The 15,215-nt window shown below is 35.1% G+C and overlaps 1 protein-coding gene and 1 long non-coding RNA gene across 2 annotated transcripts; both read left to right on the forward strand.

Moving 5' to 3' along the window:
- Window positions 1-1,304: 1,304 nt before the first annotated feature.
- On the forward strand, window positions 1,305-9,447 carry LOC110620878 (zinc finger CCCH domain-containing protein ZFN-like). The gene is made up of 7 exons (XM_021764820.2): window positions 1,305-1,775; window positions 2,758-2,915; window positions 3,134-3,196; window positions 3,537-3,656; window positions 5,415-5,705; window positions 7,421-7,747; window positions 8,456-9,447. The coding sequence occupies exons 1-7, from the start codon at window positions 1,688-1,690 to the stop codon at window positions 8,735-8,737; spliced, it is 1,329 nt and encodes a 442-aa protein (XP_021620512.1). The 5' UTR covers window positions 1,305-1,687; the 3' UTR covers window positions 8,738-9,447.
- Window positions 9,448-11,184: 1,737 nt separating this feature from the next.
- On the forward strand, window positions 11,185-12,370 carry LOC110620595. The gene is made up of 2 exons (XR_002488846.2): window positions 11,185-11,659; window positions 11,805-12,370. It is a non-coding gene; the product is annotated as an uncharacterized LOC110620595 (long non-coding RNA).
- The last annotated feature ends 2,845 nt before the right edge of the window (window positions 12,371-15,215 follow it).

The raw sequence follows: 15,215 nt of genomic DNA on the forward strand, positions 1-15,215 counted from the left end.
TATTGAACACATTGAAAAAAATTTTGGATTATGTTATTGGAATCGTGTGAGAGATGAAAGTGTGTTTGCTTTTGTCATGTTTATGACATGGCGGAGATTAGTTATAATATATATAAGACCACCAAGTACCAAAACCACGTATTTAAATTAGGAATATTCACTATTTTTGTCTCTATAATATAATAAAATTATTTAATTTGTTCATATATTTTAAAAAATATATTTTAATATTTAATATTTTTAAAATGTATATAATTAAAAAATTATACTTTTTGATATATGTAAAAAAATAAAATAAACACAACTAATGATTGGCTCAGCTAAACTTACACCATAACACATAAACTAGGTCAAAGTGGTGGGTGGTCCCTTCTTAATATTAAAATTTTTATAGTTTCTTATTTTGGTAAATTACTTAAATTGTCTAAAATTCTTAGATGATGTAAATGTTTCATAATTTAAAAAATTTAGTATACAAATTGTTTAATTGGGAGTGGATTTGGTTGGGAATTTAATTTGAGATATAGTGGTGAAAGATCCTGTTTGGCTACTTGTGCTTGCTATCTCTATTGTGTGTATCTTAATTTAGAGACTTTTCCTCTTTAATTAAATTACTTCCAATAATATTTATAATAGTAATTATTAATTTATATTACATGTTTATTTAGCAGGCTAATGGGGTCCATCATATCTTCAAATTAGTACTTTTAATTGCATCAAAACTCTACCACCCTATAAAAATAATGCAGGTTAATGTATTTTTTTTTTTTTAAATGAAAATTATGGAAATAAAATTTGAGATTTTTTATATTTATTTAGATATATTTTATTATCGTATTAAATTTATGAATGTATTAATATATTATTTAAAGTTTTTTATATAAATAAAATATTAAAATTTTATTATGTATTTATGTGAGAAAAATTAAAAGAAATTATTAATTTATTTTATTTTTAAAAAAGCAAGAGTAGTTGTTAGAGGATGTTAAGAAAAAACCTGGAAATAGTAAAAGCAGTTATTCGAAGCGGTCCGAATTTCTGGTATCAAGTGTGAGTGGACCAGCACTCTCGCTTCACAAAACTAGCACACTCGCTTCCATGTTACACCACGTGTCATATTTACGATTATATCAAGCATTGACATTAAGCGTAAAAGCCAAAATCTCGATAAAGAAAGACACAAAATAAAGATACCAACACGTGGCTGACGGTAGAAGAGATTAGGAAAAAATGTGTAGGCGAGGAGAGTGAAGGAGGGAAATGGTGGTCCGTTTAAGTGTAAAAACGCGGGTGGAAAAGCAAAAACAAGAGATGACTGAGAGAAGAGGCTGTCTGGTTTGGATGGTTGGTTTTTATTCTCTCTTCTTCTTCTCTCTCAAATTCTGTGGAGAGAAATAGACAACGCCCTTTTCTTTCTCTCTCTGCTAACAAAAGGAGCCAAACAAGAAAAATAATCTCTCCCTCTGATTTCTCTCTCTAAAACACTGAAATTGAATTCAATCTCTCTCTCTCTTTCTCCATCTAAAATTGAGCTCCTTGGTTCACGGATTGGTTATTTTCGGTTTCTGGAGAGGGGGTTTCAGCTTTCTCTAGGAGAGAAGGGGGAATTGGGGAATGGGGATTCCGGCAGGGTGTGGTAGAGTCACAGCTTGGTGATGGAGGACGATCGTAATTGCTCTTCTTATCAATGGATTTTGATGCCGGAATTACGATGTCCCGCACTGGTCCTCCGCCTGTGACTGAGGGACCCCCTCTGTCACCGTCGTTGAACGAAGGTTCTCTCACTCTCTTTCTCTGTCTCTTCTCATTTTTTTAATAAGAAATGCGTTTCGGTTGTTTTTTTCGTGCTAGTCATTTTATATTCAAATGAACTCTTATGCAATGCTATTAACATGACGCGCTGTCGGTTGAATTTTTTGCGAATTGTCTGTTTTACCCTTATGCGCGGCTAATTTTTGGTATGATCGCTGATTGAATTGTGTTTGGTTGTAATATAGGATTTTCGCCTTTTCTGTTTGATTTTGATGAATGAGGATGATGTGCTTATGATTCATTAGATAGTGTTGAAACGGAACTAAATTGTGTTTTTTTGTGCTGGTTTCCTGCTGGGAATTGCCAGTGTTGCCTTCCCCTGTTCTGAATTTCTTATTATTCTTAAGGCTTATTACAATCATTACTTGATCTGTGTTCTGTATTCATGCATTCTGACATTGATTCCTTAAAAAGCGGTCTGATTTGATGTGGTTTTGGCAAAATGTCTATAATTAAGTAGCTTTGATCATTTTGAAATCATGACTTTGTCAATATTTAACAAGTCATCCTTTGGAACGTAGGCCGTTATGCTTACCTAAACTGATTTTTTCCCCCTTTTTTTATTTATTCATTAATTTCTAATCTATTATTTTTCTTTCTCTTGTTTTTGTTTAATTCAGATGCTTTCATCACCTGTCTCCTTTCTCCAATTCATTCTTTCTCTCTCTTTTTAATTTTTAAATATGGGTTGACTACTTATGAGCTTGCAAATTGATTTTTATGCGGCTGCTGAAAAAAGAAGAGAAAATAAAATTACGTTCAGGATGGATATGTTTAGCAGCTTTTGACTTCTATGTGATCAGAAAAATGAATCTAGTTCACTGGTAAAGCTGTCAAAGTATGCAGCTTATCTGGATGAAATGAAAGTTGAGACATTACTTTGCATTTTTTTGAGGCAAAGCTTTGCAATAAATTTTTAAACCTAGTTATTTACTGCTATCTCAGATGCAATGTGGCAAATGAACTTGAGAGCAAATGAATCAATGGAATCTGGGCCCTATCCTGAGCGTCCTGGAGAACCCGATTGTTCTTATTACATCAGAACAGGGCTTTGTAGATTTGGCGCCACATGCCGATTTAATCATCCTCCTAACAGAAAGCTGGTAAGAACTGCAACATGTTTAGACAAATTTTTGTAACGTAAAGTATATGGACTTCTGTTTGTTGCCAAGTGCCCTCTTTCACACAAGCCTTTCTGTCTTGCATGCTCACACCCTCATTCTCTAACTTGTATACACACATACTTCATATTTCATGTTTACATTAAACTAAAGAAGTATTTGAAATTCATATTTTCAAGTAAAAGTTTGTTGATTTATAGGCTATAGCCGCTGCAAGGATGAAGGGAGAATTTCCAGAAAGGATAGGACAGCCTGAATGCCAGGTGATATATTTTGCTTCAGTGTGAACTGTGAACTATCATTACTGCTTTAAGAATTGAGTGTCATTTTTTACCAATCCCTTTCCTTCCTTCCTCCCCGCCTGAAAGTATGGGAAGAAAATAAAACAAAAAGTTTGGAGGACTTGGAATAACAAGTTATCTACCATCATAAGCATTACGTGTTTGCATCTGTTATCCTCATTATTGACCTTAGATTTCCATAATCTGAAAAGGAAATAATTGTGATACACCGTTGGTTATCTCCTTAATGAACCATCTCTTCAGCATCGCTCATGAAGTGCAGGGATATGATGTACTAATGACTGCTTTAACTGTGATCCAGTACTATCTAAAGACAGGAACTTGCAAATTTGGAGCCACATGCAAGTTTCATCATCCTAAAGACAAGGCTGGGATTTCTGGAAGAGTATCCTTAAATATTTTGGGGTATCCACTTCGACCGGTATGGGTTCTTTCTTTCTTTTTTTGTTTTTTCTCTTATTTGATACCATTGGTCACTCAATATCTGACTTGTTTTCATATTTTTATTCTCTGAATTTTTCCTGAGTCGTTATTTTCTAGCTTGTGCACCATTTATGGGAAAGCTAGTACTGACATTTTTGTCATGTTATGTCATGAAAAAGTTAGCATAATGGCATCACAACATAGACATCATTTCCTTGTAGCTGGTCCTAAAAATTTGAAGGATCTGACTATCTACATAAAAACAAAAGTGGTTAAATCTAAACAATTTGCAAAAATTATGACAGACGGTTGAAGATACATAGGGATAATCATAGGATAAGAAAGAGAAACAAGTGGAATGGATGGAGTTGCTTGGATTCTTTCTTCTTGTCTAAATCACTGGTTGTGGAATCTTACTATTCTTGATTCAATTCGATTTCCTATCCCAATGATTAATTTATGGGGTGAATCTTTAATGTACCTAAATCATAACCAATCTTAAGATTCAAAACTGATTCTTACAGTTGATATGAATGTTTTTCCAGGGGGTTGTTTGACCTTATAGTTATAAAATTTAAAATTTCACTTCATTTTTACCATAAAAAGTGCACATAAAACATTCCCTTAGTTTCTTTTTCCCACTAGCCATTCTTTTTCCTCTCCCATATTTTTTTTTCTCATTTTTCTTAATTTACTTCTCTAATTATAGTTGTTAAATTATGGCCATTGTATTAATTTAGTATAACCTTTTAATTAAACTCACTGTACTTTTTTATTATTTAATTATTTGATTAAAGTTGGGCAGAAGTTTTAGCACATGTACAATGGTAATATTATCTACAATTCAAGAACTCATAATTTATAACATAAAAACCTCATAATAAGCTTATATTATCGTAATTAGAGCATTTTTCTCATTAGTCAAATGGTAATTCTATATTTCTCAAAATATATTGTTATGATATCTTTTTTTTCTTGTTTTTTGCACATTATCATTTTGAATTAATTTTGGAGAATTTTGATGATTCTTGATTCACAAAATGAAGAATTTGATTCTTGATTTGAATCTCAATTGGATAACTAGGGTTGTATTCTTATCTCATTTGTTGTATTCTTTGTTCACTCAACATCCATGTTTATGGACTTGTATACTCTGTTTGAAAGTGGAGAAAGTGTGAGGAAGGAGAATTAGAGAGTAAAATAGGAGAGAAGAGATGCAATAAAGAGAAAGTTATTTTCTCCTTTTTGTTTGGAAGGAAGAAAATATAAAGAAGACTGGGAAAGAAAATGATTAAAATTAGAAATTTGACCTTAGTGTTTTTGTACGGTAAGATTTAAATAAAGGATAATAAGTGAAGTTTAAATTTTTTCTTACACTTTCTAATTGTGGGCCCAAGCGGGACATTGAGTTAGTTTCCATTCACTTTCTTTTCCTCCAATTTTCCAAACAAGGAAAATCAAGTTTTTCTTATTTTCCACTCCTCCATTCTCCTCACTTCTCAAACATAGTGTTATGGAATGTGTGGACAACTATTATGATTGATAATTGCTCGGGGTTTCCTGTTATTAATAATGGAGATGCAACTTTCTTTTGCTTTTCACGTTCAATCCTGCGATGTTTATCTGAAAATGAATATCGTCAGTCGTTGTTCATGTATTCAGGCCTGACTTTTCTTTGCTAATGTGTTATGATTTCTATTTGTGCTTCTACAGGAAACTTAATTGCTGTTATCTCTTTTTCTTTCCTTTCCTGCAGAATGAGATTGAGTGTGCTTACTACTTAAGAACTGGACAGTGCAAGTTCGGAAGCACTTGCAAATTCCATCACCCTCAACCAACTAATGTGATGGTTCCGTTGCGTGGTTCCCCTGTTTATCCTACTGTCCAGTCTCCAACTACTCCAGGTCAGCAATCCTACCCAGGAGGACTTACAAACTGGTCAAGAGCATCTTTCATTACCAGCCCACGTTGGCAAGCTCCTTCAAGTTATACACCTCTAATTTTACCTCAAGGAGTAGTATCAGTTCCAGGCTGGAATGCATACAGTGTAAACTTCTCTATACCTTTGGTTTGAGTATGCAATGACAACAATTGAGCATTCTGTGTTGTATATGAGGACAGCAAGCTAGTTCATTAAACCAGCTTAAATATGCTCAAGTACTGCTATACTGTTTTCTATATTTAAAAGTAATGTGTGACCATTTAAATTTTGCCTTATCATCAACCTACCTAGCAATAACATTTACATGTATTCACACTGTTGTGCATATTCATCAAAAAGAAAAAGGAAAAAAAAGGTCTTATGATGCCAATATCCCACTACAACTAGGAGTCAAGGAGCTTTAGCTCTACAAGACAAAGCAAAGCTCGATCCTCTCAAGGGGCCTTTTCTTAAAGGATGCATATGTTTGGTTACACCCATGGTTTAAAGCTGCTAATAGCTTGAGGGCAGGCCAGGATCCAGTTCTATATGGAAAATGGAATTACTAATTAACAAATCTTTCCCACCATGGGCCCGACGAACTTCAAGTCCAGCCTTACACAGCCTCAAGGGCCTAAAGCAGATAATGCCTTGAGCGTGTTCCAAGACTCCACATCGTCAGTGTATTTTAGTCATGGTATTTAGTTGTTGAAGTTGCACCAATTGTACATTTATTTTCCTTCCCCAATATCTCTTTCTTTTTTCTTTTTTTTTTTCCATTTGATCGGTGAACTTTGTTCAACTTTCTGTGCAACTGGATAGTAGTATTGCTTTAATGTCTGATAGTTACCCATGCAAGCTAACTGGAATAGTCTTTCTCAGCTTTGGTGTAGTGATTTTCTCTGTTTCCCTGAAAATCTTACATTTTGGTCCAGTACTTAGAATTCATTTCAACCTTTTGATGTGCGAGGCTTTGGTGGCTCGTTGTTGCTCTAGCTGTGAGTCCAGACTCCGTGATTGAAGCTAGGTTAAAATTTGGAGTTGGGTGGTGTTGACAGCTGCAGTGCTAGTGGTGTGGTGGAGTAAGTGGATTAATTGGGTGAGATGCTGGGTAGTTATATGGTAACAGTGATTGTAGATGCGGTGGCAGTGGTCCTGGAGAACTTGGAAAGACAATTGAGAAATTACAGAAATTTATTCCCAGTTAAACTGTCTTTGTTTTGAGGATTTGCTTCAGTTTCTGATTGAATTTGTGCACCAAATTCTGGATTCCAATGGGAATCAGTTAATTTAGAATTTAAAGTATGAGAAATGGTTTCAGAATATTCGTAAATCTGGATTGGGTCACAGAAGTCATTACTTTATAAAAACATGCAATCTTTATAGTTGCTTAAAATTTCTGACTTCTCAGCAGCAAAGTGAAAACAGTAAATTAGCATTTTCCACTTAAATATGATAAGCCCTTTAGCTATTTTGAACTACCAATTGCTCTGCTTTTATTATTTTATAATGTTAATATACACTAGACTATGAGAACATTCAATCTCCCTGGTGAGTTTACTTTTTCAGTGCATTTTCAGATGTTTCTATTTATTCTTTGGTGTGTGATCTCAACTATGAGTTGGTGGTTTGTTATTTTTTTTTGTTCTTCTAGATTCAGCAAGAGGTTCAATATCTTTCCTTTTTTGGGTTATTTTGTACACTGTTTTGATGTCAATATTTAGTTGCTATAGCTTTTTCGTTCATTTGTTGTCTTGGTACTCTAGATGATTCAATTTGTGCTCTGTGGAACTTATTAAGATTGAGAAAGGTGACATGATTATGGGATGTCAATTTTCCAGGGTCAGCTGGGATCAGTTTCTTCTCCAGAGGGTCAGCAGCAAGCAGGAAACAGTCAGATATATGGAACCTCACGCCAGAGTGAATCAATGAATACGGGATCCCAAGGGCCACTGTCTCCATTCCGTTCTGGCTCTGTCCCAGTAGGATTTTATGCATTGCAAAGGGAGAACGTTTTTCCTGAGAGACCTGGCCAGCCTGAATGCCAGTTTTACATGAAGACTGGAGACTGTAAGTTTGGTGCAGTTTGTAGGTTCCATCACCCAAGAGAAAGGCTAATTCCTGCACCAGACTGTGTATTGAGTCCCATAGGCCTCCCTTTACGTCCAGTAAGTTCTGTTCTTATTGACAAGTTCTTTGTTTCCATCTGATTTAATTATTAATTATTCTGCATCTTAATGAAATTTCCTTTTTATTTGGTGATTTAGCTGAAATCAGAATATTGCTTTTACCTATTTCTCATACTGATTTTTCTTTTTAGTAGGCTAAAAAATTTTTTGCAAATTATTAAGACCTTTTATCTTGTTTTGTATTTATCTTTTTATTGAAAATAATATATATATATTCAAATAATTGGCTCTCGTTTAGTCACATTTATTGGATGATTGCAGTTCATTCCATGGATTTGAATAAGAAAGAGATCCAATTATTCATAGCTTTCCGTTTACCACTAAAGTATACCCTAATGATCAAAATCAATTGTCCTCTGTAGCCGCTTTTATGAATCTACTGCTGATTTTCCATTCAATATTCCTCCACACGTTGATCAACATCCTTCTGTGTAATTGATGAAGAAGTGAAAAAAAAAAAAAAGAGATTTGGTTAATATAGGTAATTCTAGTAAGTTCTGTAGAAATTATATATTCTGTAAAAAGAAATTTTCCTATCTTGCTCATGTAAATCTGTCCACATTTCCTGCGTGCAGGCACGTGCTTAAAGCATATGAATTTTGTAATTTTATACTTGGATGAAGTTGCTTGATATATTTGTTATCTTCTTGAAAGGGATTTATGGAGCTGTTGTCTAATTTATTACAGGGAGAACCTTTATGCATATTCTATTCGCGTTATGGTGTCTGCAAATTTGGTCCAAGTTGCAAGTTTGACCACCCTATGGGAATTTTCACATACAACCTCTCAGCATCATCTTCAGCTGATGCCCCAGTGCGACGTTTTCTGGGGACGTCATCAGGATCTGCTGCATTAACTTTATCACCAGAAGGGCTTGTTGAAGCAGGTTCAACAAAGCCTAGGCGACTTTCACTGTCGGAGACTAGACAGATGCCTGCTGGTGATGATAACATTGATACAGAAGGATAATGCTGCATCCAGATTTAATATTTACAATCTTTTGGTCGATAAACAAGTGTTCTCTGAGATGTACAGAGTTCATGCCAAGTTGAAAATGCAATTCAGTTGACAGACTTTTCTCCTCTGAATTTCTTGCTGCATTGTATAATCTGCAAATATTGTCACATTTGGTAAAACCTGTGTGAACATTTCACCTGTCTCAAGGCCCTTTTCTCTGATTTTGTGTTCAAATTTTCGAGTTTGTTGTATAAAGCTATTCTTTGCAAGTTATGATGCCTCTGTCCAACTTTTGGAACCTTCATCGTAACTTCCTAGTTTGAAGCGTCCACTTTATGCCTTGCATCTTATGATAGTTGGAAACGTGCTGCTTGCTTTGCGAATGTGTGGAATTGAAGATCATCATAATGCACATCAGAGCAATCATCTTTGTCTGTTCCCACTATCTTCTTCATCTTCTTCTTCATTATTACAAATTTGCTACTGCTATGGACGACTGAATACTTACCTGAAATCTTCAGGAATTATTTCAATTTCAGTTACTGATGTTGCAGCTCTATCACCTTAGTGCTTAAAGACTGCAATGTCCTTAATTTACAACAGTGATTATTGTTGTTCAAAGTAATTTTCATCTAGTTACCCTTAATTATTTCGTGAGATAGGTTTCTTCTTGCAGAAATTTGTGGGTGAATTTGGTTTCAATAGAAAAGCATTTGGTGATAGCTGGATAAAGTGGAACGTTGTTACTTGTTTTCTCATCAGATGGATTATCTGTGGCTTACGTTTATTACAGGTGAACTTTCTTCTTGTAAGATAGGCTTGTCTTTGTTTAATTTACACATAGCTATAGCAACAGATCTGGAGGCAGTTTTTCCTGCCAGTATTTGGTGGGTCATTTGCTGTGAGGTCAATGATTTTAAATCTCATTTCCCATCAGGCTTTTTGAAATGGCAGGCAATCATTGACAGCACGCATGGATTTTCCCTGCATCCTCACCAGACTTTTGCAATAAATCCCTGAAGTTGTATCAGGTACCAGGAGAGCATTAATCATGATTTCATTGGTAAATTCACTGATAAGGATCTGAAACCATATGGACCACCTTGTGGACAAGTTTTGATATCTTTTGGAGTCTTTTAATGCGTGTCCCATTTATTTCAAATGGTTTGAAATATTTCTGCCAATGCAATGTAATGACTTCACATTTCTTGTAATACCAACCTTCACATGGTGTCAATATGTTCAATACCTTCAATGATCTCTGTGCTATTATGATTTATTTTGGATCCATTTGGTTTGATAAAATATTGGGTAGTTGATTAATCTCATGTTAAAACGCATCTCTATCCAAATGGACCCATAGAATCGCTTGGTGGGAATAGGCTTTCTGTACGACTTGAGATAAAGTTTTACCTGGGGATTTCATACTAAAAGAAATTGTCTGCTAAATGTTTCAAGTGCTGTATTGTCCTAAATCTTCTGTGTCCTTGCAGATAATTTATCATTGATCTAATCTAACATTTTGGTTGCCTAAAGCTGCTAATTTGTGCATGTAACCTGTGACAATGGACTCGCCTGCTCTGATTGCTCCTTATTCCTCCTCATTCTGTTTGCTCTACCATCTATTCCCATATCTTCACTCTGTTTGGATCTTGAAAGAAAAATTGAGAAAGGACATACTCGATAAAGAATCTGACTTGTTCTGGTTTTCGTTGTTGTTTCAGGGATTTAACGACAGTGTGGAATATGTGAAACACACTCTCGGTCTCATGATGTTTGTTCAATTTTTTTTTAATTATCTTAAAATTATTGTTAACTCTTCCTTTTTAATTACAGTATACCGTTATAATTTTATTTTATTTTATTTTAAAAAATTATTAAAATATCTCTTAATATTTAATATTTTTAATATTAAATAAATAAAAAGTTAATAAAAATTATCTTTATAAAAGATTATCTCACAGGTTAATAAAATTTCAATTATTAAGACTCATTTGTATTACACTTGCGTTTGGATAAAATAAAATAATTGAAACTATTTACCCCCTTTTGTGGTAAATGATACATATCCGGAGCTCATATTCTTAACAATCAGCAAAGGGAAGCAAAGAAAAAACATATGAACTGTATTTTATTGCTGCGGTGGGAATTCTTTTAATGAGAAACATACCCAAAATAAATAATCAACTTTTTTTTTCAAAATAAATAAATAAAATTCTGCAGTGATGAAACGTGGGAGGACCTTATAGTCAAACTCAAAAGTTAGTTTCACATGATACCGATCCTGTCTCATCATAAGAAGCCATAAGAAAAATAATTAATATAATAAATGTTTTTTAATTATTTCTATATTCTCAATAATTTTTATTAAAATTATTGTAATTTTAATTTAAATTCAATAATTAAAATTTATATATAAAAATTTTATTTTTCCATAAAAAAATAGCTGTTGCTAGCATTTTTGGCAAATATTGGACTAAACCCTCTCTCCTCACACTCACGTTCGTCTCTCCTGTGTCTGAAAAGCGGACCAAACCCTCCTCTCCTCCCACAACCCATACTCAATTCCCACAAGCGCCACCCAGAAATCCACTTGGCTCCACTGCCCAGAATGCGTAAACCACCCAATTATTGAGGACTTTCCCTCTCTCTTCCTCTTTAATACCATCTAAGCATTTCAAACCCATCACCCAAACTAAAGAATGCATTTATATTTATGATCCACCAAATCAAATACCTCTCCACAACACAGCAAAACCCAAAACCCATTTACCAGTTTCCACCAATTTAGCTCAAACAAATCCTTGACCCATCTGAAAAGAAAGAGAAAGGTAAGCATCCATCATGTCTGCCTATGGGGTCACCCTTCCTCTTATTCTGCTCTCCCTGCTTTTGGCTAATGTCATCTGTCACAGTGAAGCAAGTGTAGCCCAAGTGAGTGCTTCTTTATTTCTTTCAGTCATTACACACTTTTTAATTTCTTAGATCCCTTTTCATTTCTTTTCAAATTGGTCATTGTTTCTTGCGGTTGCTTAGTGGATTGAATGTTGTGTTTGTTTGTGTGTTTCTTGGTCTTGAGGCAAATGGGTCTGCAACTACCAACGATATGGTGCCGTTGATGGAGCCAAAGAAGGTGGTGGAGATGAGACTGATGGTAAATGAGAGCAGGAGGAGGTTGGGTAGCTTCCAGATATGTGCACTTTGCACTTGCTGTGGAGGTGCTAAGGGGATTTGCTTACCTTCTCCTTGTTGCTATGCCATCAATTGCAACATTCCAAACAGGCCCTATGGTTTCTGTTCTTTCACTCCCAAGACCTGTAATTGTTTTGGATGCCATATCTAAATCTTTCTATTTTGCATTAATTTATTTCTGGGTCATCTTCTTGGTTCCCTTGAGAGTGTGAATGGGTAGAAGAATATCTGTTCTTCATTTGTTTGTTTATAATTTTATTATTATTTATGAGAATATTATTAATGTTTAGAGTTGTTATTTCCAGAGGGAATTGTGTATAAAATTTTATGGAAGTAGCAGTGCCTTAAGATAGTGGCAGAGCTAGGATTAGCGTCACATGTTTTTTGTTATACCATTTTCGGTACTTTTTGTCAATGTGGCTGTCTTTTCCAGCTTTTCCTTTTGTTTTCCCACTACCATCTCCTTGATTCTTGCGCATAAATTAGTCAAGCTTATACATAATGCCCATCTATCCCACAGTGGCAAACCTTCATTGATGAATTAGCATAGCTAGGCATACAAATCTTCTTACTATCAACTCACCCTCCTTGGGGACTGAAATAAATCTAATTGGCATAAGCTACAGTATATTTTCTTTTTCCACAGCTTAAAGCATAATTGTTCTGGCAATGGTGCAGGTGCTTGCTTCTATTATAGTGGTGCTGAGAAATCCAAAGTCAACGTGTGTATTTTATATATTCATGCAATGTCCTGGCAGGTTCCAACAGATCATGTTTTGTTCTGGGTGGTCCTATTTTTGGTAAATGGCAGCACTCTTCGGCACACACGTACCAAAACTATCTAGTTTTATATTACCTTAAATTGGTGTGTGCTATTTGCTGGCGTAAAAGGCTTTTGATAGATGAGTTTTAATTGGTGGTAGATGGTATTAATGCATGCAGGTGTAGGCCAACCCAAATATTAAGGTGGGTGGTCCTTGGGTAGGGGCAATTAGGTGGGGTTTTATATGTATTGAAAGATCATTGCTATATGTCCACACTCATAAATATAGTTTGAGTGAATTTGAAAAATTTTTCACAATCTGAGGCTGTGTAATCAACTGAGTATGTGTTCTATGGGGGCAAGCTGTTAGGCTCACGAGGAAACCAGGACATGGCAGTAGAGCTTGCAGCCACATCTGCATTAGAGAGTTTTGGGAATCTCATTGACCTCATTTCTACAGAAAATGTGCAACAAAACAACCCATGTTCTGTTTTTAGGAGAATCCATTTAGTTATTAAAGTCACGGTTGAAGTTTTAGGCTCATCAGATTTCAACTCTACTGTCTTTACAAAGAAAAGTAATGCGGCTGCGCTTAGACATGCTCTTTGTTTCAGCAGCAATATCCGAATTCGATTAATACTATCAATTTATCATTATATAAGACTGTTTTAAGCTCTATAATTTGTTTTAAATTATTTGAATTCATTTTAAATAATACCTGAAATTATTTAATTTTATATATTTTAATTAATAATTTATACGATAAATATATTTTTATTAATAAATTTTCATTTTAAAAATTAATAGGATAAACTGTTGGTTTAGTCTTTTTTTTATTTAATAAAATACTACTTTAGTATCTGTGTTTTTAACTTCCTATAATTTAGTCCTGAATAATTTGCAAAAATTACAATTTAGTCTCCACAATTAGAATTAGAGTTAATTTGTTGATAATTTTTATGAGAATGACTAATATACCCTTTAAGTAAAAAATTTAACCAAATTATAGTTATTAAAATCAAATCGAACCAGTCAATCAGACCGATTTAATCAAGAAGGAATCATGATTCAGTTTAATTTAAGCTATTAATCCTCTATTTGATAGAATCAATAAACCACGGTTTGAATAAATTAAATTCAAACCGTTCTCGTTCAATTACCTCACACTCAATATATTTCCTTTAACTAGTTCAACTAATTGTGAATACTTGCACTTAAAATATATATGGAATAATTTAGTTTGATTTTCAATATTTTTAAATTATAAGAATGTATTTGTAAGTGTTTATAATATTTAAAAATTAATTTATAAAAATATAAGATTTTTTTTATAAATAATTATAATATTAAAACTTTGATTCACATAAAATATGGAACTTATTTCAAAATATTATAATTATTTAAAGATTAATTTATAAAAAGTAAAAGTAACTTGATGACCGCTGGATTTTTCCATCCCATTACGAGGTCGGACCGATAGTAGCAGCCTATAATCAGGAGGCTCCTAAGCCCCCGCCAGGCCCAACCCGTTCATCCTCCTTATCGGACTCCTATTTAAGTCACTCAATCAGACCGGCCCGGGCCATTTCAGCTTTAAAGCCAGCCCTTTCCTAGGTTCCGGTCCCTTTGTCTAGGTTCCGGTTCTTTTCCCTCAAACCCGGTCACAAGAAGAAACGATTGCGGGTCCAGTCATTTCGCAGCCCTTTCCACTCGCACGCCGAAGGGAATTAAATGCTTGTCTGACACAAGGAGGGTTCGGGGGTTATCCGTATGTACGAACCTGCACCAAGGGATAGGTGGTCCTATAGCGGAAAGACCATCTCGCGTGAGGAAAAAGGAAGAGGATAAAAGGGAGGAAACACTCTACTCTAGGGCTAAGTTTTTCTAAATTCACAAGACCCTTGTAAAACACTATTTTTCTGGATTTCAAATTATCAATTGGCGCCGTCTGTGGGAAAACGAAGGAGATCTTTTCATCGCCGGAGTTCCACTCTTACTATACCCACTGAGATCCACAATGGCTAACCACAATGAAAACAACACCATTAACACTCCTAATGACCTGAGCTCCACTCAGGAGGGATAACAGTTCTCTTTTTCCAGACCCACAACCCCAAACAACCAAACACCAATTCCCTTCAACCCCTCGCCAAGCTTGGCAGGGAACGTGCCTGAAGCTGCTCTATCCAACCAGGACCTTCAGACCATGGCCCTCCAACTACAAAATACCGCTCACTGGTTAGGGCAGATGATGCAACAAAGGGGCCTTAACACCCCGGTGAATGTGTTGCCAGTGGTAGAAGAACCCAAAACCAATGAACCTCGCCAACCTACCCTCAATCCTCCTCAAACATCCAGCCGAGAAACAGGAGAGAGAAGCAGGAGAGCCGGTGGAGAAGTAGAGCCAGAAGCAAGAGTTCACGAAAGGAGGGTGAGGGAGTTGATTGAGAATGACGAGGCCGACAGTTATTCTGTCGGAACAACCAAGTGGACGAGAAGCGAAGCGGAGGAAGAGGAGTACCGCCGGAAGAAGAA

This window comes from Manihot esculenta, chromosome 8 (genome assembly GCF_001659605.2).
Source record: "Manihot esculenta cultivar AM560-2 chromosome 8, M.esculenta_v8, whole genome shotgun sequence".
Classification (NCBI taxonomy): Eukaryota; Viridiplantae; Streptophyta; class Magnoliopsida; order Malpighiales; family Euphorbiaceae; genus Manihot; species Manihot esculenta.